General features: G+C 42.0%; 1 protein-coding gene across 2 annotated transcripts in view; it reads left to right on the forward strand.

The window, feature by feature from the left end:
* The window catches only part of LOC126295365 (uncharacterized), a 31,990-nt gene extending 21,667 nt beyond the window's left edge, over nucleotides 1-10,323 (forward strand). For both annotated transcript variants that reach the window (XM_049987845.1, XM_049987846.1), the window contains exon 4: nucleotides 9,179-10,323. In XM_049987845.1, the coding sequence (XP_049843802.1) occupies nucleotides 9,179-10,242 (1,064 nt within the window). In that variant the 3' untranslated portion in view covers nucleotides 10,243-10,323. The remainder of the gene's footprint in view (nucleotides 1-9,178) is intronic.
* Nucleotides 10,324-21,056: the final 10,733 nt, after the last annotated feature.

A 21,056-nucleotide genomic window follows, 5' to 3' on the forward strand; every position in this document is an offset into this window, starting at 1 on the left:
GTTCCAGTTTACCACATTGTATTCGCTATTTTGACAGTCACCTAACAAGTGATCGGGTAGTATTATATGCAAATGTTTTATGTTATACTTTCTGACATGTTCTGCACTCACGAGATCATCTCATTTTTTGGGTTGTTGTGGTTGTGGTTGTGGTTGTGGTCTTCAGTCCAGAGACTGGTTTGATGCAGCTCTCCATGCTACTCTATCCTGTGCAAGATTCTTCATCTCCCAGTACCTACTGCAACCCACATCCTTCTGAATCTGTTTAGTGTATTCCTCTCTTGGTCTCCCTCTACAATTTTTACCCTCCACGCTGCCCTCCAATACTAAATTGGTGATTCCTTGATGCCTCAGAATATGCCCTATCAACCGATCCCTTCTTCTAGTCAAGTCTAGTCAGCCTTCTTCTGTAGCACCACATTTCAAAAGCTTCTATTCTCTTCTTGTCCAAACTACTTATCGTCCACGTTTCACTTCCATACACGGCTACACTCAACACAAATACGTTCAGAAATGACTTACTGACACTCAAATCTATACTCGATGTTGACAAATTTCTCTTGTTCAGAAACACTTTCCTTGCCATTGCCAGTCTACATTTTATATCCTCTCTACTTCGACCATCATCAGTTATTCTGCTCCCCAAATAGCAAAACTCATTTACTACTTTAAGCGTCTCATTTCCTAATCTTATTTGGGTTTATGGAATCAAAACTGAACATAATCTAATCTAATATGAAAATATGCAGCATACATGTGGCAGCAAATAAAAGATCTTTTCAAAACGTCCCCCCCCCCCCCCCCCCCCCCGAGTTTCCTTTTCTAAAGTGCCGGGAAATTCTACGTTGCTGTGTAAAACCATATCCATTCAAAGGATTGATATGTTTCACAGTTCCGAGCGAAAGAATACTGTTCCTGGGAAAAGTGTATTTTTTACCGGGAGATCTGACAAAAATTCGGGAATTTTTTTTTCCTTGTCCATGTATACATCCTGCACCTGAGATTGGAGACAATTCCAGGGATCGTGCTGGCCAGGCAAGTTGCTGCACATCTTGCAGAGCACACAGCGTTTGGGTGAGCATTATCCTGTTGGAACAACACATCTCCTTCCTGTTGCAAGAATGGCAATCTTGCACATACTGAGTGCTGGTTAACGTCCCCTCCGGAAACACAAAAGGTCAACAATAGTTGCAGCTTATCCCACTGCACACAGTAAGGCCTGGGATGGGACCAGTTTGTCTTGGACGAGTGCATTTTGAGACAGTGCCCACGAGGTCTATATCGTACAAGCAAAGGCCCATCACTCGGGTCCAGGCAGAATCTGCTGTCATTACTGAACACCACGGTGCGCCATTCTGCATTCTGAGTGATCCTCTGCCGGCAACAGATGCTGTGACGTGAGTGGAAGAAAGGTTAGAGATGTGCATTTTTGCAATCCCACTGCCTAATAAATGGCTCGCAGCAGTTCGTGTTGGCGTATCTGAACTCACACTGCTGTGGTAGCTGTATGATTTGCCACTGTTGCTCTTGGATTTTGTACATCTGTGTTCAAGAGACATGTTTGTGTAACACGTAACTACTTCTTTGTGTTTAAGTGAAGAAATTGTAAGGAACAGCCACATTTCTGAAAGTAAGTCACCAATGGCTTCCGTTTTTCTGCCAAGAAGATGGTCTGTATTAACTTGTGACGTTACAAAGAGTTTCTCCCACCATTCTTACATCTCAGTCCCGTTGCTCTCCCATTCGTGGAGACAACAAAATTTTTAGGTGTTACGTTTGACAGGAAACTTAGCTGATCTTCACATGTCATATTTGGCTGCCCGTTGTACCCGTTTCCTAAATGTCTTCGTGTTCTCAGCGGTACGTCGTGGGGAGCAGATCGAACCGTCCTACTTCACCTATATCGGTCGATTGTCCGCTCATTGCTGGATTATGGGAGCTTTGTATACCCGAAATGCATATTGGCGTAAATAAAAAAACGCATTAAAAAGTGGCTGGTTGCCGTATTTTTTCAGTGACAGATGATATAAGCAGAATGTCGGTGGTGGCGAATATAAAGAACAGCCCGATAGAGGACAAATAGCTCAGCTGTGAAGACCGAACAATGGCCACAGACCCGGCATTTGAAACTGTGTGCCCCGGCAATAAAAGAACACTCGACACCGGCATTGGTCTTAAAGCCATCTGTATAAATGAAGATCGTATTAATGAACTTCGAACAAAGTTTGACAAACCGCGAGCGGTATACCGAAGCTGGGGTAACCTCCTTTGGGAGCAAGCTGAGGTCGAGGTGAATGCGAACCTGAGCTTGGGGTCAAGGTGGCACTTGGTTCTTGCCCACTCTAAAGGTTGCAGGGAGTGAAAAATCTAGTTGCTGAAGGAGGCGACGAAATCGAACTCCAGGGGGTAACAGGGCAGATACATACAACCCGCATTGACGGTCGAGAGAGTCTTAAAAAAAAGAACGATAAGACGCGTGGTTGGGCACTGGTAATAGCCGACAGGCATACCAACAAACCAGTATATCGCACCAGTAGGTTAGTGGCAATTCACCGGCTTCAGCATGAAGACTCTCGACGGGACTAGTATACAACACTCTGATCGCAAGACGTAACCCCGATGTTGTATAGAGTTGAGGCGGTGCAAGATGGACGGCCGTGCAGAGGAGTATACAAAACGACACAAACACTTTTTATCACGTATTTTGCACAGGCGACAGGCACAGTCGGCAACATGGCGGATAACGCAGTGCGCCTGTGCAAAATACGTGATAAAAAGTGTTTGTGTCATTGCAAAAAAGAAGAAAAGCCAGGAAAAAACAAGGAGAGGAGAAAGCTTGCTGCAGCATCCAAACTGCTGTCGAGATTGTACTACTGTAGTAACTGAAGATCCATGTAATTTGCCAGCTGAAGATGGGTGCAAACCCGAAATGCATATTGGCGTAAATAAAAAAAAAAAACGCATTAAAAAGTGGCTGGTTGCCGTATTTTTTCAGTGACATATCATTATCCACGGCCACGGAGCTCAACAGTCCAAATAAAATGGACAAATTGTTATATCATCTTCTCTGATTCCCTGAGAGCCATCCGGAGCCTCAGTGATCCTTATCCTGTTCATCCTTTTGTGCACCGGACCCGATGCTCTCTTTGGCAGCTGGCCGACGACGGTTCTCCGGTTACCTTTATGTGGGTTCCCGGCCGTGTCATCCCCGGGAATGAAGCTGCAGATGCCGCGGCCGAGGCTGCGGTCCTCCAGCCTCAGACAGCTTCTTGTTGTGTGCCTTCGTCTGATTTTAGCAAGGTCATTTGTCAGCTCATTTTATCGCTGTGGCGTGCCGATTGGTCTAAACTTACTGAAAATGAGCTTCGGGCCTTGAAACCTCTCCCCATAGCTCGGACGACCTCTTCACGCCCCTCTCGACGGGAGGAGGTCGTTTTGGCCCGGTTACGGATCGGACACTGCTGGTTCGGCCACCGCCATCTGCTGACGGCTGCGCCGTTCTGCCCGTGTGGACAATTGCTGACGGTACGCCATGTTTTAACATCCTGTCCAAATTTTAATACACTGCGCAATGATCTTGGCCTGCCATGTACTCTGGATGAAATTTTAGCAAATGACCCAGCAGCTACGTTCTTCGTTTATCGCCTTGACAAACCTGTCTAAGGACAATTGATTATGCTGTTTTCTTTTAATCCCTTGCCTGTTAATGTGCCTTTTATAGTGTTGTCCTTTTTAGTTGCTGTTTTAACATTGTGCCTCGCAGTGCATTCATAATTTATTCTGGGCGCTAATGACCACTGTAGTTGTACGCCCTAAAAAAAAAAATTAATAATAATAATAATAATAATAATAATAATAATAATAATAATAATACCACTGTTGCTCCAGGCATTTTGCTGCACGGATGTCCAGAACCTTGTCTGTGGGTGTGAGAATGTTCACGTGACCACTGTATCGACATTGTTGCGCAACTGATGCAGCGTACCCAACTTGTGTGGCAATTCTCTGAAAGAACCGTCCCGCCACTCGGAAGGCGGCAATTCAATCACTTTCGAACTCACTCGGTCGGTTCTAGGAAGCACGTGTGTGTCTCCATGGCATGGTTGCCTGCTTCCTTCCAACATTTGCATCACACTGAGCTTTCTGACTGTCAGCTGCACTCTGGTAGCTATGCCACTATGTTAGCTGTAACCACTTCATTTTCTCTTCTTCCTTTGTTGTTGTTTCCTATTTTTCGAGTATTCCCTCCCCATGAAGTCTTTCTTTCTTCTGTCCATGTTGTTCCCGATTTTTTTTTATTTCGTCTGCTTTGAAAACCTTCCATATTTAGGAATTTATTTTTAAAGTGGTTTTTTTTCCTTTTGATTCTTTGCTGTCGTTTCTTTCTAGATCCATAGTACTGTCGATTTCTTCTTCCAGAAATATAGGAGTTTTTGTTTTGTTAGTCTATTTCCATCCATTCGGTAGAGATGTCCGAAAAGGTTAAGCTTTGTTTGGCCATTATGTCAGATATTTTCTCTATATTTTTGTAGATCTACTCATTGCTTCTTATTTTCCAACCATCTGCAGTTTTTATTGCACCCATTATTTTTATAATAATCCTTCTTTCCAGTACATGTAGTCTGTCCATCTTATAGTTAACCGTTAGGCATTCAGATCCGTATAAACATTATGGTCGTACCACTGTGGTGTAGTGTTTTAGTTGCTTTTTTTTTTTAGATATGCATTTCTTGTTGTAAATATTTTTGGTAAAACTGTATGCTATTTCCATTTTGTTAATTCTTACATCCATTTCAGATTTTTCTAGTCCATTCTGATGAATTTAGGTGCATTTTTTATATTTGCCATGAATTTTGTTTTTTCAGCTGAAATTTTGAGACCAGTTCTGTTTGCTATTTTTTCCAGAAAGTTTATCTGAAGAACTGTTTCTGTCAGGTTTTCTGAAATTATTGAAGAATCATCCGCAAAAGCCAAGCATTTTACCTTCATTCCATTTGTTTTTCTTCCCAGAGTTATTGATTCAATTTTGTGACTTTTTAGCTCCGAATTCCAAATCCTCACAATTTTTTCTAGAACACAATTAAACAATATAGGTGATAAACCATCACCTTGTCTAACATCCATTCTTATTTCAAATGGCTGAGATACTACTCATGAGTATTGTATCTGTTAGTGCTTCATAAATTATATTTGCTAATTTTGATTTAACACCAAATTCTCTAATGACCTTATCTATTGTTTTTCTGTTGATACAATCAAATGCTTTCTTGAAATCAATAAATGACACTATTATTGGTTTGCTGGTTAACATTCTATGGCAAATTATTTGTTCTGCACAGAATCTTCCCTTTCGAAAACCACCCCGATATTCTCCCAGTTGTTTGTCTAAAGTATCTACCACTCTGTTCAGGAGAATTTTTGATAATATTTTGTTTGCCACTGGCAGAAGTGACTCTCCTCTGTAATTATTGACATTTTGTTTGTCTCCCTTTTTATATAGCGGGTGGATTAATGCTGTTTTCCATTCAACAGGAAACTTTTGAGTTTTCGAAGTGTTCTCAAGAAGCAGTTTTAGGTCCTTTATGATTTTTGGTTCTGACCACTTCAGTAATTCTGCTGTAATGCAGTCTTCACCATTTGATTTATTGTTTTTGAGTGTTTTGATGACTTCCTGAATTTCTAACTCTGTTGGTGGTAAATCTTCCTCTATAGTTTTAGGTGTCACTGGAAACTCTAATTAATCTGTTGGAACTGGACAGTTCAACAGCTTTTCAAAAAATTTTGCTAAAATTTCACAATTTTCTTTGTTATTTAATCCCATTTTGCCATTTTCATCTTTGAAAGAAATACTTGGTGCCTGATACCCTTTAATTATGTGTTTAAAAGTTTGGTAAAAATTTCTAGTATTATTTTTGGTGAAATTTTCTGCTATTTCAATAAGCTGAGAATTTTCAAAGTTTCTTTTGATTTTCTCAGTTATTTTTAACGTTTCTTTTTTTTTTTTGTCTGAATTGTTCAAGGTCTTCCTCTTTTTTCAAACATCTCCTTTTTTGAGCACTTTGTATTAGTGCTTCTTCCCACTCCTCATTCCACCATGTCTTTTTATTCTTAGCCAATCCTAAAGTTTTCTCTGCTGCTTGAGTTATTTGCAAGTGGAGTTCACGCCAATTGTCTCAATTTCTTCTCTAAATGTTTCTATATTTTCTTTTGTAATATTAGCTGTAGTGGTGTTGTATCTGATCACTTTCTTGGTCGCCATTTTTGTTTCAGATGGGAGAAATTTTATTTTAGAGAGATAATGATCTGAGTCGAATTCCCCATTTCTGACTATTTTAACATTCATAATTTCCCTGATATCTCTTTTAGATATGGCTATGTGATCCAGTTGAAATTCTCCTAGGTTTGGGTTATTATTATTATATACTTGAATGACATTGCGCACCGCCCAAGGAGCATCTCAAACAAATATTGCAACCATATATACGAGGTGCTACCCAAAATATCAAAGAATTTCATTGTAAAAATCAGAAAACTATACTTACATCGTAAGGTCCTCCATCACCTCCCGAGTATTCACTTTGGGCATCCATGCAACAATCCCAGCATTGTTCCCTTTTTTGGAAGCACTGCTTGAAGTCTGTACAGTGAAGGATGTTCAGGACCTGTTGCAATTTCAATTGGATGTCTTCGGTCAAGTCGAAACACAATTTTCATCCTTGGAAATTGATAGAAGTTGCATAGGGCTACGCCTTTAATTGTTTTTCTCTCACTATTGTCTCACTATTCCCCCTACTCCTGCTGCTTTGTTTTGGAGTCATAAGTGTAGACCCAAGATTTGCCACATGTTACGACTCTTGATAATAACTTCGGACACTCTCGAACTCTTTGTTGCAGCTCACTGCATTTCTGAATCCCGAGGTTTCGTCGGTTGATGCTGAGAAGGCGAGGGACAGATTTCACTTGAGATTCATCTCGTGTTCAGTTCATCGCTAGAATTCATTGACACATACTTGTATGACAGCCCGAGTCTGTTACAAAACATCCTGAATTGTCTGCCTTCAATCTTCATGAATTGCATCTCTCACACTTTCACTATCATTTCCGGTGTTTGACGTGTCGACAGTTGACCGGAATGTTTGTCCTCCTCCACAGATTCTCGGCCTTGCTCGGATATTCTTGCTTGACTCGGTGCACTCTCACCAAGTGCCTGTCAGCACATGGTGGTTTCAGCTGTGAAAGCACTGAAATACATTCTAATAACACCACTACAACTCACAACTGCACACATCAAAGATCGTGCAACTTCATGCCACAGTAATTGATGTGTGTACTTTGAGACACACAGCTGTGGAATCTCATACTGGTTCGACCAGTATAATAAAATTCTCTGATATTTTGGGTAGTACTTCATGCTAATACATAACATTTGAAAAATGTGGACCTGTGCTTCCGTACATTTATCAATAAACTGCATTATCACTTGTTTATGTAAGATGATGAAGGTACAGAAAACTTCACACCTCTGATTTATAGGGGAAAATTATTGAATTTAGTTTGTACCCTCACACTCTGAAACGTAAGTTCTCCCTGCCTGTACAGTGTGAAACCAATAAGGCAAATTGGGGAGTCACAATCATCACGTTGGCACTGCCGGTTTATGTTTACAAAAGAAGAATGAAGGAGTAAGGAAGCCAGGTTCGTTCTGCTACTGTTAATTTAGACCTTTCAGTTACTACCCAAATTATATGAGTGACAGCTGTGTTGCTGCAAAAATATGTTGTTGTTGTTGTTGTTGTTGTTGTGGTTGTTGTCTTTAGTCCTGAGACTGGTTTGATGCAGCTCTCCATGCTACTCTATCCTGTGCAAGCTGCTTCATCTCGCAGTACATACTGCAACGTACATCCTTCTGAATCTGCTTACTGTATTCATTTCTTGGTCTCCCTCTACGATTTTTACCCTCCAGGCTACACTCCAATACTAAATTGGTGATCCTTTGCTGCCTCAGAACATATCCTACCAACCGATCCCTTCTTCTAGTCAAGTTGTGCCCCAGTTCTATTCAATACCTCCTCATTAGTTACGTGATCTACCCATCTAATCTTCAGCATTCTTCTGTAGCACCACATTTTGAAAGCTTCTATTCTCTTCTTGTCCAAACTATTTATCGTCCATGTTTCACTTCCATACATGCCTACACGCCATACAAATACTTTCACAAACGACTTCCTGACATTTAAATCTATACTTGATGTTAACAAATTTCTCTTCTTCAGAAATGCTTTCCTTGCCATTGCCAGGCTACATTTTATATCCTCTCTACTTCGACCATCATCAGTTATTTTGCTCCCTAAATAGCAAAACTTCTTCATTACTTTAAGTGTCTCATTTCCTAATTTAATTCCCTCAGCATCAGCCGACGTAATTCGACTACATTCCATTATCCTCGTTTTGCTTTTGTCGATGTTCATCCTCTACCCTCCTTTCAAGACACTGTCCATTCCATTCAACTGTTCTTCAAAGTCCTTTGCTGTCTGACAGAATTACAATGTCATTGGCGAACCTCAACGTTTTTATTTCTTCTCCACAGATTTTAATACCTACTCCAAATTTTTCTTTTGTTTCCTTTACTGCTTGCTCAATATACAGATTGAATAACATCAGGGAGAGGCACAACCCTGTCTCACTCCCTTCCCAACCACTGCTTCCCTTTCATGTCCCTCGACTCTTATAACTGCCATCTGGTTTCTGTACGAATTGTAAATAGCTTTTTGCTCCCTGTATTTTACCCATGCCACTTTCCGAATTTGAAAGAGATTATTCCAGTCAACATTGTCAAAAGCTTTGTCTAAGTCTACAATCTGTCAAAAAAATTGAGAAGACAATAAATTTTCTCCTGTTAACTCCTGATGCTACATGATCAACTGTTTTCAGTGGCAGTAGTGAAGTCTTTGATCTCTGTAATTGTAGAGATTCAGCAGGAAATAGTTTTGTCAGTAATGATTGTGGCATCCTCAGTAAAAATTTTATATTTCTCTGTGTAAGTAGTAAACATTTTGGAGGAACAGATAAGTTTTCGAGGATGTCATCGACGTTTTTAGGGTTCCGTACCTCAGTCGGTAAAAACAGAATCCTCTAAGAATCACTCTGTCGTCTCACTCTTTACTTCTCGTTTTTGCAGAGTGTGCAGCATCGAGACCGGCACCGGTCGTGAGAATTAACGACCTGCCAGACGAGGTCCTACTGGAAATCTTTTCCTACCTGCCACTGGACGACATGGCGCGGAGTGCGCACGTGTGCACAAAGTGGCACATCCTGTTGAAGCGGGAAGAGCAGCTGTGGAGGCGTAAGGAGTGGAGCAGCGGCAGCGTGGGTGCGACGCAGAGGCTCCTCGCATTCAGCGGCGGCTTCCCCCGGCTCCGTTGCCTGCGACTGCTCTACGACAGCGAATACGGTATCCGCGTCGCCTGGCCCGAAGTGACGGTCCACCTGTACGTTGGCACTCCCTACCGGTGGGAGCCGTACTTCCGGTCCTTCGATACCGAAAGTCTAGTGGTGAGCGAGCTCGTGGCGGAGAATATTTCCAGTTACATAGAGTGCGTAGACACGCGGACCCTGAGGAGGATCTGCGTAGCGGAGCAGCACCTGGAGTACCGCCAGCCTCGCAAGGGGCCGTATTTCACCTTCGTCCCTACCAGCCCGCACTACAGCTCCCCACTGCGGAGCTACGGTCGCGCCGAGATGGTGCACTCCTCGGAGCGGTGCTACCGGCGCGACGAATTCGGCCCCGACGGGGAGTCAATCTCGCGGAGGTCGAGCGTGTCGGACGTGTCAGGGATGGAGGGCGAGGTGGACTCGGAGGTGTGTGCGGACGGCTGTGTGGCGTGCCCGGCCCTGGAGGTGTTGAACGTGCACTGCAAGAGGCTGTCGCAGCAGCGGCTGCGCGAACTGTGCGCCCTGGGCCCGCTGCGCGTGCTGCGCATCGAGAGCCGCGGGCTGCGTGACCTGTGGCTGCTGCGCGGGCTCGGCCCCCGCCTCGAAGAGCTGGTCGTCGCCGACTGTGCTGCGTTGGACGTGGAGGACTTCTCGGAGCTGCACGGGCTCGTGCGGCTGCGGACACTCCGGCTAGGGAAGTGCCGGCTGGGGGAGTCTGCACTGAGAGACCTCACCGCGGACCTGCCACACCTCAGCACACTTTCGCTTAACGGGCGAGAACTACTTGCGTGCGGCAGTGATTTCCCGTAGTGATCTAGTCCCTTCCTCGCAATCTCTGTTTTTCAAATGTAATTAGTAATAGACGATAAATAAATGAATATATTTTTGCTATCCCACTGTTCTAAATTTTTCGAGGCCCCGTTGTTATACGAGATTATAATGTCTCAATAGTATCTTTACATTCTAGCAGACTGCAATGTTTCTCTTGAACCTAATGTCAGTGCTTTTTGCGGTTTTGATAATATCCTATTTACGCTGCTTACACTCTCTTGTGGGATTTTTCCGTATCTTAAAACTGTTTCAAAAGTGGTTCTGGTAAACATTTTTTCAGATGAAATTACAATGAAATGAACACCCTTAGCTGCTTACAGGCATTGACATATGTCAACGGGGACAGGTGAAAATGTGTGCCCCGACCAGGACTCGAACCCGGGATCTCCTGCTTACATGGCAGACGCTGTATCCATCTGAGCCACCGAGGACACAGAGGATAGCGCGACTGCAGGGATTTATCTCTGGCACGCCTCCCGCGAAACCCACATTCTCAACGCATTGTCCCGCACTACATTAGTAGTGCGCCCGCCCATCGGCGCATTGCAGATTCCTGTAAGAGTTCGAGCACTGTTTGTGCATTCCCACAGAAGAAGAAGATAATCTATATATAAGGCTCACTGCCGGGAGACCAATCACAGTAAAAAAGAGGGAGCATAATTTTTCAATCCTTGCCTAGAGCAGTAAAACACCTAGAAGTGGCGCTGCGTAAATTGTGAAGTTATAGAAGCTCATTGAAGACATCATTCTTAAGGTGTCAGATTCTGCTGTCAGTGAGTCAGATCTTAAGAAAAAATGCTAGAACTGACACCCATAAAGGAAATAAAAGGTCACAAAATAAAATAAAAAATCTGGATTAGTATTTTTATAATAGTGATATCTCAAACACAGCAAGATAAAGTAACTGCAGCAGAACTAACTATTATGTTTCACGCTCTAAAACATAACCACAGATACACCAGCACGAGTTGTTCAAATGATTAACTCATATTTTTGGGGATGCCAGTGTTGCTAATAGTGTTTCGTTTGGAAGGACGGAGGGAGAAAATTTGGTTTCAGATATATTGGCTACAAAATCTGTAAAAGATGTTGTGACTTAACTTTTCTAAAACCTTTCTCTTCAGTTGCAAGCAACAAAGGTTATCGTAAAATGTTTCCTCACTGTGTAAGATACTTCACAGTTACAAGTGGTGCACAAAAAAAGTTGCTGGACTTTTATGAAAGTGCCAATGAAACCACGAGTTTAATTAATGCGTATGTCATTAACATAGTTAATGAAAATGGCCTGCCTTTAGACAAGATTACTGCAAATATTGCAGACAACAGTACTGTAATTAATTACAGTAAGTGAAATGGTTTTTAAGCTTCTTCGTGATGCGCACTGCAGAATTTTGAAGTCAAACTGCTCAGCTCGTATTGTTCATAATGCAGTTAGGCAAGCAACTGATTGCCTTGATATAGACATAGAAAATGTTATTCTGAAAACACATAGTTATTTTTACTGTCCACAAAGTGCTGCAAAGATGTGAAGAAATATTTTGAGTTTGTAGATGTTGAATGGCTGGAGATATTGAGATGTGTTAAAACTCTCTGGCTGTCTTTAGAACATGCAGTAGAAAGATAAAGCCATAACTGGTATGTCATCAAAAGCTACTTCAAATTGCTGGGAGAGGACTGTTCCAAAGTTAAGAAGAAGTATTTTGGTCCCAAGGATGAACTTAAGGCTATATTGCTAGAAATCAATTTACTATTCTTCAGCAGTATAGCTAAAATTTCTGTTCCATGCATTGAGATTTTATAAAGAGATACTATTTTTGTGGTTGAACCTTTGGACAAACTGTGCTTACTGAAGAGGAAACAGGAACAAAGGAAAGATCAGTTCTTCAGAATAGCTGTTAAGAATGTCCTCAAAGCTCTGTCTTCTTCAGGAAGAACCAAACTGGAGAGAAGTTGTATTCAGTTCTACCACGAGTCAGGGACTGATGACCTCCAATGTTAAGTCCCATAGTGGTCAGAACCATCCATCACGAGCCCTTAAACTACCTTCAAGAATTGTACGATTTCATGGAGAATATTGCAGCGAAGCTGCAATTACTTGGTTTAATCAGAAGCGTGCATTTTTATTCCCTGGAACCTGCAGTGAAATCCCTTCAATTAACTGAAATAATTAATATGGATAAACTGTATGAGGATTATTGTCTTGTTGGGAACATTCCTGCCAGTATTTTGGAGGGTACAGAAGATGCATTTAATAAGTGGTTGTCATCAGTGTTTACTAGTCATCAAGGACAACAGAAATTATTAGAATTAGAAAAAACTTGTCTTTTGTAATGAATGTTCCTGGCTCAAATGAATTTGTTAAACGCATTTTCTCCATAGTTTCTAACAAGTGGTCAGGCAGTAGAAACTGTTCAGTAGATGTGACTAAAAGTGAACTACTAATTACTATAAACATGAACATGTCTTGGAGAGAATTCCATTGAACGATAAAGTTAGTCATGTAGTTTTTCAGTCGGCTAGATCAAATGTGAAGTATAGATGGAGAAAATAAGGTAGTTCCATTAAATTTTTTTTCCCCTTCTGCACATTTTGTCTTACCTAATGCATTGTACTGCATGTACTGTTAAGAGGGTGTTAGTTTCTTTTACGAATTTCAGTAATTATCTTATTCTATTAATGAAACTAATTACAATGTAACTGAAATTGGTACATAATGTTTGATTTCCAAGTATTTATTAACTGCCTCTTATTTTTGTGAAAAGTGTTATAATTTTGGGCGAATGTACCTTATTTCTTATATCAAAAAGTGGCAACCCTAGTCATACATCAGTTTTCACCACAATAAGTTCTGAGCTCTTAGACGCTGAGTGTGTTGTTGTATCTGTATAGCACACATTGTGGGGAATCATTCTCTACACACAGAATGATTGTATTTTATTAAGAACAACTTAATTTAGCATTTACGATTAATCTGAGAATGCCAGAAGGAGTGAAAATTGTGTAATTATTGTATTGGCTGGGTAACTACTATCTGATGGCACAAGCAGCATCTACTTGGAGGGGAGCAGGTGTATGCTGCTTGTAGTCAGTGGCGGAGCAGGCAAAATTTCACCAATTTGCTACAATATTTAAAAAATAAACAGATTGTGTTTCCTCTTTGTCACGATAGGCATGACAGTGTTGTTGTGATGCTAGCTGTACCTAATTAACTGAATATATTAGTGCTGCTTATATATATATGAACTGTTTAAATACACTCATGCTCATAAATTAAGGATAATTGCAGAATGTGGTGCCCCACAACGTGGCACTAATAGCATAGACACGCATGACACAGATTTGTAAGTCCACATATTGGTGATAAGTTGAGAAAACCGTCCCAAAACACATGTGCTACAAAACACCACTGTTTCCTGTGCTTGTACCCCAACATCAGTATGGGATATGATCACCATGCAGACATACACAGGCTGGAAAACAGGTTGGAATACTCTGGATCAGGTGGTCGAGCAGCTGCTAGGGTATAGCCTCCCAAACTTGCACCAGAGCCTGTCGGAGCTCCTGAGGTGTCCTAGGGGTTTGAACATGTGCAGCGATACGTCGACCGAGAGCGTCCCAGACGTGCTCGATGGGGTTTAGGTCTGGAGAAAAGGCAGACCACTCCATTCGCCTGATATCTTCTGTTTCAAGGTACTCCTCCACGATGGCAGCTGGATGGGGCCGTGCGTTATCATCTATCAGGAGGAAGGTGGGACCCACTGCTCCCTGAAAAGACGGACATACTGGTGCAAAATGCCATCCCGATACACCTGACCTGATACAGTTCCTCTGTCAAAGACGTGCAGGGGTGTACGCCCACTTGTCATAATCCCACCCTTACCATCAAACCACAATCTCCATACAGGTCCCTTTCGAGGACATTACGGGTTTGGTGTCTGGTTCCTGGTTCACGCCAGATGAAAACCCGGCGAGAATCACTGTTCGGACTATTCCTGGACTCGTTTGTGAATATAATCTGGGACCACTGTTCCAACGACCATGTACTGTGTTCTTGACCCCAGGCTTTACTGACTCTCCTGTGAACAGGGGTCAGTGGAATGAACCTCGCAGGTCTCCAAGCATATTATCTGTGTCTGTTCAGTGTCTGTAGACTGTGTGTCTGGAGACAACTGTTCCAGTGGCTGCGGTAAGGTCCCGAGCGAGGCTACCTGCAGTACTCTGTGGCCGTCTGCGGGCACTGATCGTGAGATATCGGTCTTCTTGTGGTGTTGTACACTGTGGACGTCCCGTACTGTAGCTCCTGAACACGTTTCCTGTCTGCTGGAATCGTTGTCATAATCTCGAGATCTCACTTTGTGGCACACGGAGGGCCCGTGCTACGACCTGCTCTGTTTGACAGCCTCCAGTCGCCCTAGTATTTTACCCCTCATAACGTCATCAGTATGTGTTCTTTGCGCCATATTCAACACACAGTCACCATTAGCACGTCTGCACACTTATTCGCTGCATCGTACTCCGACATGCACCAACACACCTCTGCGTGTGTGGACTGCTGCCAGCGCCACCGTGCAATGACTGCAGGTCAAATGCACCGCATGGTCATACCCCGAGGTGATTTAAGCCCATAAACCACCCATCAGAGTGTTGTATCACTATTTATCAGCATTATCCTTAATTTATGAGCTTGAGTGTATATTTAATTTGCATAAATAACAGTTTAACATTGTGAGGAGTGAAATAAAATGAAAGTGGTATATATACAGTAGTGACAATAAGTATTTTTCAAACAGATTTTCATAAAAAAACAAATTACTTAAATAAAATCCTTATAAGAGTTATGTCACTTGATTAACAGTGGTAACCGCAATAATGTCACATAATGAATATTGTGTTCCAAAACTGGTAATATCACAGATGGTCTTACAAAATTACTGTAGTTTGGCAAAAGTCATGTTACAGCTTAAAAGACTTCTGGAACTTTAATAAGTGTATGTAACCATTAGTACTCAGTTGCATAACCTTTGCCTTAATTACAGCCATGCAGTGTGACAGCATGGCGTTAACGAGAGCAGCCAAATGGTGCAGGATAATTTTATGCCCTTATTTAAACAAAGATCACAGTAAAATTAGTCACAGGTGAAGAATTTTCATCGCCTCAGCCCTCGATCGTGTTGATCCCACAGGTTTTACAATCGGGCTGAGATGTGGGCTTTGGCGAAGCCACTTAAGCGTCCTTCTCCAATGGCTTTGACATGAGCAGAGGGGTGCTTCAGATCGTTGTCATGCTGAAATTGAGTGAACTGTGAAAAATAGCTGTCCAATCACATAACTATACACAACTACCATTTACCCCTCTGTTAGATCCTTGGTTAGCGATTGTTTACCCTGATTGGCAATATTCGGTTTTCTCCGTTATCTCCATTCTAGTACTGTAATAAAGATCAATAAAGTGGAAACGAGTAAGCCCTTTCCTTATTTTTCATTATGTATGACTGGGCATCTGTATTGTTCCCAGTCCACTTAATAATAGTGTAAATAGCAGTAAGTACAATATATTTTGCATTGTAGTTGGCAGATGCCCATTTGATGTACGGATTAGCACGGGGCAATAGCCGTGGCATGGTACGTTTGTATCAAGACAGATTTCCAGAATGAAGGTTTCCCGACAGGAAGACATTCAAAGCAATTGATCGGCATCTTAGGGGGAACATTCCAACCTATGATTCGCGACTGGGGAAGACCTAGAATGACGAGGATACCTGCAATGGACGAGGCAATTCTTTGTGGAGGTAACGATAACTCTAATGTCAGCGTCAGAGAAGTTGCTGCTGTACAAGCTAACGTTGACCACGTCACTGTATGGAGAGTGCTATGGGAGAACCAGTTGTTTCTGTACCGTGTACAGCGTGTGCAGGCACTATCAGCAGCTGATTGGTCTCCATGGGTACACTTCTGCGAATGGTTCATCCGACAATGTGTCAATCCTCATTTCAGTCTTTACGGATGAGGCTTCATTCCGACGTGATCAAATTGTAAATTTTCACAATCGACATGTGTGTGCTGACGAGAATCCACACGCAATTGTGCAATCACGTCATCAACACAGATTTTCTGTGAACGTTTGGGCAGGCATTGTCGGTGATGTCTCGATTGAGCCCCGTGTTCTTCCACCTATGCTCAATGGAGCACGTTATCATGATTTCATACAGGATACTCTACCTGTGCTGCTAGAACATGTGCCTTTACAAGTACGACACAACACGTGGTTCATGCTCGATGGAGCTCGTGCACATTTCGGTCGAAGTGTTCGTACGTTTCTCGACAACAGATTCGGTGACCGACAGACCGGTAGAGGCGGACCAATTCCATGACCTCCACGCTCTCCTGACCTCAACCCTCTTGGCTTTCATTTATGGGGGCATTTGAGAGGTCTTGTCTATGCAATCCCGGTACCAAATGTAGAGACTCTTTGTGCTCGTATTGTGGACGGCTGTGATACGCCATTCTCCAGGGCTGCATCAGTGCATAAGGGATTCCACGGGACGGAGGGTAAATGCACGTATCCTCGCTAATGGAGAACATTTTGAACATTTCCTGTGGCAAAGTGTTTGAAGTCACGCTGGCACGTTTTGTTGCTGTGTGTTTCCATTCCATGATTGATGTGATTTGAAGAGAAGTAATAAAATGAGCTCTAACATGGAAAGTAAGCATGTGAGGAATGTTTCCTGAAAGTTTGGCCATACCTTTTTGTAACACCCTGTGGAGAGTGTTACAAAACATGTTTTTGTCCATTTTATGTGCATACCAGATTGCATTCAAAGAGAAATATCATAATCTAAGTGTGTTGTTCAGTGTGCTCTACCACATTAGCACAAAATACAATGAGCTACAAGTTTATATAAGTGCAATCAACAATGTAACACAGGAATCGGCTTAATTTTTCAAGGAACTACATTTGAAAGCACATGGATTACTGCTAAGATTATTGAATTCTTGTGGTAACTTATTGAAAATGGATGCAGCAGATACTGCATGCGTTCCTGCACAAGAACCGAGGAGGTGCGATTCACACGCAGACTGGATTTCTGCCTAGTATTAAGTAAGTGAAAGCTGCTAATTCCAGGGAATAAGCTGACATTATTAACAAGAAACAACAGTGAAGAATATATATACTGAGAGGCCAATGCCAGAATACCCAGACTAATAAATAGAGATTGACAAGAGGTTCACGAACCACCCCATTTCCGAACCAAAAGTACTCTTTGACAACGTTTGGGAAGAACTTGGCTATAGACTTGATGTGTGCCGTGTGACAAATAGTGCTCACATTGAACATTTTTTCTTGGTAAAACTGTTTGAGTTGCTCTTTCATTTGACATATAATTCATAACTGCAAGTTTAATACAATAATTACTATAAGGCATTAAAACTCCGATACTCATCTTTAAACACAGAATATTGATGTAGGGCAATGGTTAACATATTAACCTGACATGCAAAATGTCTTAGGTCCAAATCTCATCAAATGCAGTGAAATTTTTTTATTTCTAACTGTAATCAAAAGTCTGTGATTATTATTTTTATTCAGTTAATTGGTTTGAAGGTATATTTATTTATAATATTCTGCAGTGAAATTTTCTTTATTGTATTGACCCTTATTTGCACTTACTTTTTCTCTGTATCATTCTTTTTTCATTCATAATCTGCCTGTGTTGCCTATAATCTGCAACCACTGCTCAACAGGACTGCTCCTTGGACGGCAATGTGGCACTTGTGCAGACGGTATGAGGATAGTTTCAGGTAACCACTGATAGCGAGAAATTACGGTTTGATTTTAGTGCTAAAATAAATTTTTCTGTATCGAGTTTTCTTGTAAAGGTTAGTTTTAATGGCCACGAACAAAGCAATCGTGATTTTAGTTCTGCCAGATTGCTGACTGCCAATTTCTCAACTACATTGCACATCACAAGCTATGGTTGGGTTAGAACACAAGTTTAAATTCAAGGCTACAAAACGCATCTACTGCCGCAGTTCAGTCAGTGGTCTCTCAAAATCAGCTGTCAACAGATCATTTCGCATTTCTGTCATACCTAGCATCGGCCACCTCCAGTATTGCTCTGGGTTACACATTAATAGCATTTGTGAAATGACTTTCTATGTTTGCATGTGCCTACATCCGAGCAGTGTTTGGCAGCCGATGTGGCAACACTGTAGCGGCAATAGTCAGGTGTCAACTAATTTTGATCAGACTGCAGAATAGTACACCAGTTCTGTGTGTTTTTCCATTCATAATCTATACAGTCAGATGGACAAGAGGAAACTCACAGTTAAAATAAATAGTACAGTTTCTTTCCATGACAGCTTTCAAACTAAAGACCACTGCAAGAACAGACAGCAAAAGTCATTTTCTACAGTACGTATTTAGAAAGGCTGGGGCCATTCCTGTTATTTATATAAGTGATATGGCTTCTAGTATTACAGGTGATTCTAAAATATTTCTGTTTGCTGATGACACTAGCTTGGTAGTAAAGGATGTTGTGGGCAACATTGGCACCATTTCAAATAGTGCAATTCAAGATAAAAGTTCATGTCTTGTAGACAGTAAACTAATGCTAAATCACAGTAATAGTCAATCTTTACAGTTACCAACATACTCTTCAACAAAACCTGACATTCTAATTACATTGAATGGGCATATGATTAGTGAAACTGGGCAGTTCAGATTTCTATTATTCAGATAGATAGCAAACTGTCATTAAAAGCCCATGTTTAGGACCCTGTTCAGAGTCTTAATGCTGCCATTTTTATTGTATGAACAGTATCTGAAGTTAGTCATAGTTTGACATGAAAAGTAATCTGCAGCCTTAAGAAATTTGGCTTCATTTGATGTCGTGAAAGCTTATTTATTGTAACCCAGTCTCGGTGATTGTAACAGTTTCATATGTGATGCTAATTCGCGTCTTGTGTCGAAGGAGCCAGTAGTGTTTGGTTAATGCTGTGCATGAAACTTAGGTATTTCGATAGAATCTTTTGTGCTCGTGTATGTGATACATACTGGATCAGACTCTGAATGTGGTTCTCCAGCAGGGATATGACTTCCTTAAATCCTCCCCTGAAATGAGATTCATCCTTCACGAAATCCTCCCCACTCCACCAAGAATTTATCTCCACCATCCACCTAACCTTCGTAACCTCTTGGCTCATCCCTATGAAATCCCCAAACCACCTTCCCTACCCTATGGCTCCTACCCTTGTAACCACCCCCGGTGTAAAACCTGTCCCGTGCACCCTCTCACCACCACCTACTCCAGTCTTGTAACTCAGAAGGTGTACAAGATCAAAGGCAGATCCACGTGTGAAAGCACCCAGGTGATTTACCAACTGACCTGCCTACACTGTAAAGCTGTCTATGTGGGAATGACCAGCAACAAACTGTTCATTCACATGAACGTACACAGGCAGACAGTGTTTGTTGGTAATGAGGATCACCCTGTGGCTAAACATGCCTTGGTGCACGGCCAGCACATCTTGGCACAGTGTTACACCATCCAGGTTATCTGGATACTTCCCACTGACACCAACCCATCAGAAGAGATGGGAACTTGCCCTTCAATATATCCTCTCACCCCGTTACTCACCTGGCCTAAACCTCCGCTAATTTCAAGTTGCCGCCCCTCGTACATCACTTGTCACTCAACAACATCTTTGCCTCTGTACTTCCGCCTCGACTGACATCTCTGCCTAAACTCTTAGCCTTTACAATGTCTGCTTGTGTCTGTATATGTGCGGATGGATGTGTGTGTGAGCGAGTGTATACCTGTCCCTTTTTCCCCTTAAGGTAAGTCTTTCCGCTCCCAGGATTGGAATGACTAATTACCCTCTCCCTTAAAACCCACATCCTTCCGTCATTCCGTCTCCTTCCCTCTTTCCTGACAAAGCAACCTTGGGTTGCGAAAGCTTGAAATTTGTGTGTGTGTTTTTTATTGTCTCCTATCAACATACCAACACTTTCGTTTGGTAAGTAACAGCATCTTTATTTTTAGATATATTTTTCCCATGTGGTATGTTTCCCTCCACATGGGAAAAATATATTAAAAACAAAGATTCCAAGACTTACCAAGCGGGAAAGCGCCGGTAGACAGGCACAATAAAATAACACACACACGAAATTTAGAGCTTTTGCAACCGGCAGCTGCTTCGTCAGGAAAGAGGGAAGGAAAAGGAAAGATGAGCCGCCAGTTGCGAAAGCTCGAAATTTTGTGTGTGTGTGTGTGTGTGTGTGTGTGTGTGTGTGTGTGTGTGTGTGTGGGCGCGCGTGTATATACCTATCCTTTTTCCCCCTAAGGTAAGTCTTTCCGCTCCCGGGATTGGAATGACTCCTTACCCTCTCCCTTAAAACCCACATCCTTTCATCTTTTCTTTTCCTTCCCTCTTTCCTGACGAAGCAGCCGCCGGTTGCGAAAGCTCGAAATTCTGTGAGTGTGTGTTTGTGCGTTTTATTTATTGTGCCTATCTACCGGCGCTTTCCCGCTTGGTAAGTCTAGAGCAAACAGTTCATGTGTGACACTGAGAGTTCTGACTGGAGCGAACCAGCTCCCACGCACGAAGTGTCAAATATCAAGTAATTTTAATAAGACAGTGGAGTATTTATTCTTTAACTAATGGGTTTTGGCTGTTACACTATCATCAGATAGTAAGGTAAATATGTGCGGTTTTTAATTTTCAGGGATTAAAGTTTTTAAACTAGTTGCAGCCAAAGACTCTAAAGTGACTGTCAAAGCTGACAGTTATTT

The sequence above is a fragment of the Schistocerca gregaria genome, chromosome 11, assembly GCF_023897955.1.
Source record: "Schistocerca gregaria isolate iqSchGreg1 chromosome 11, iqSchGreg1.2, whole genome shotgun sequence".
Lineage (NCBI taxonomy): Eukaryota > Metazoa > Arthropoda > Insecta > Orthoptera > Acrididae > Schistocerca > Schistocerca gregaria.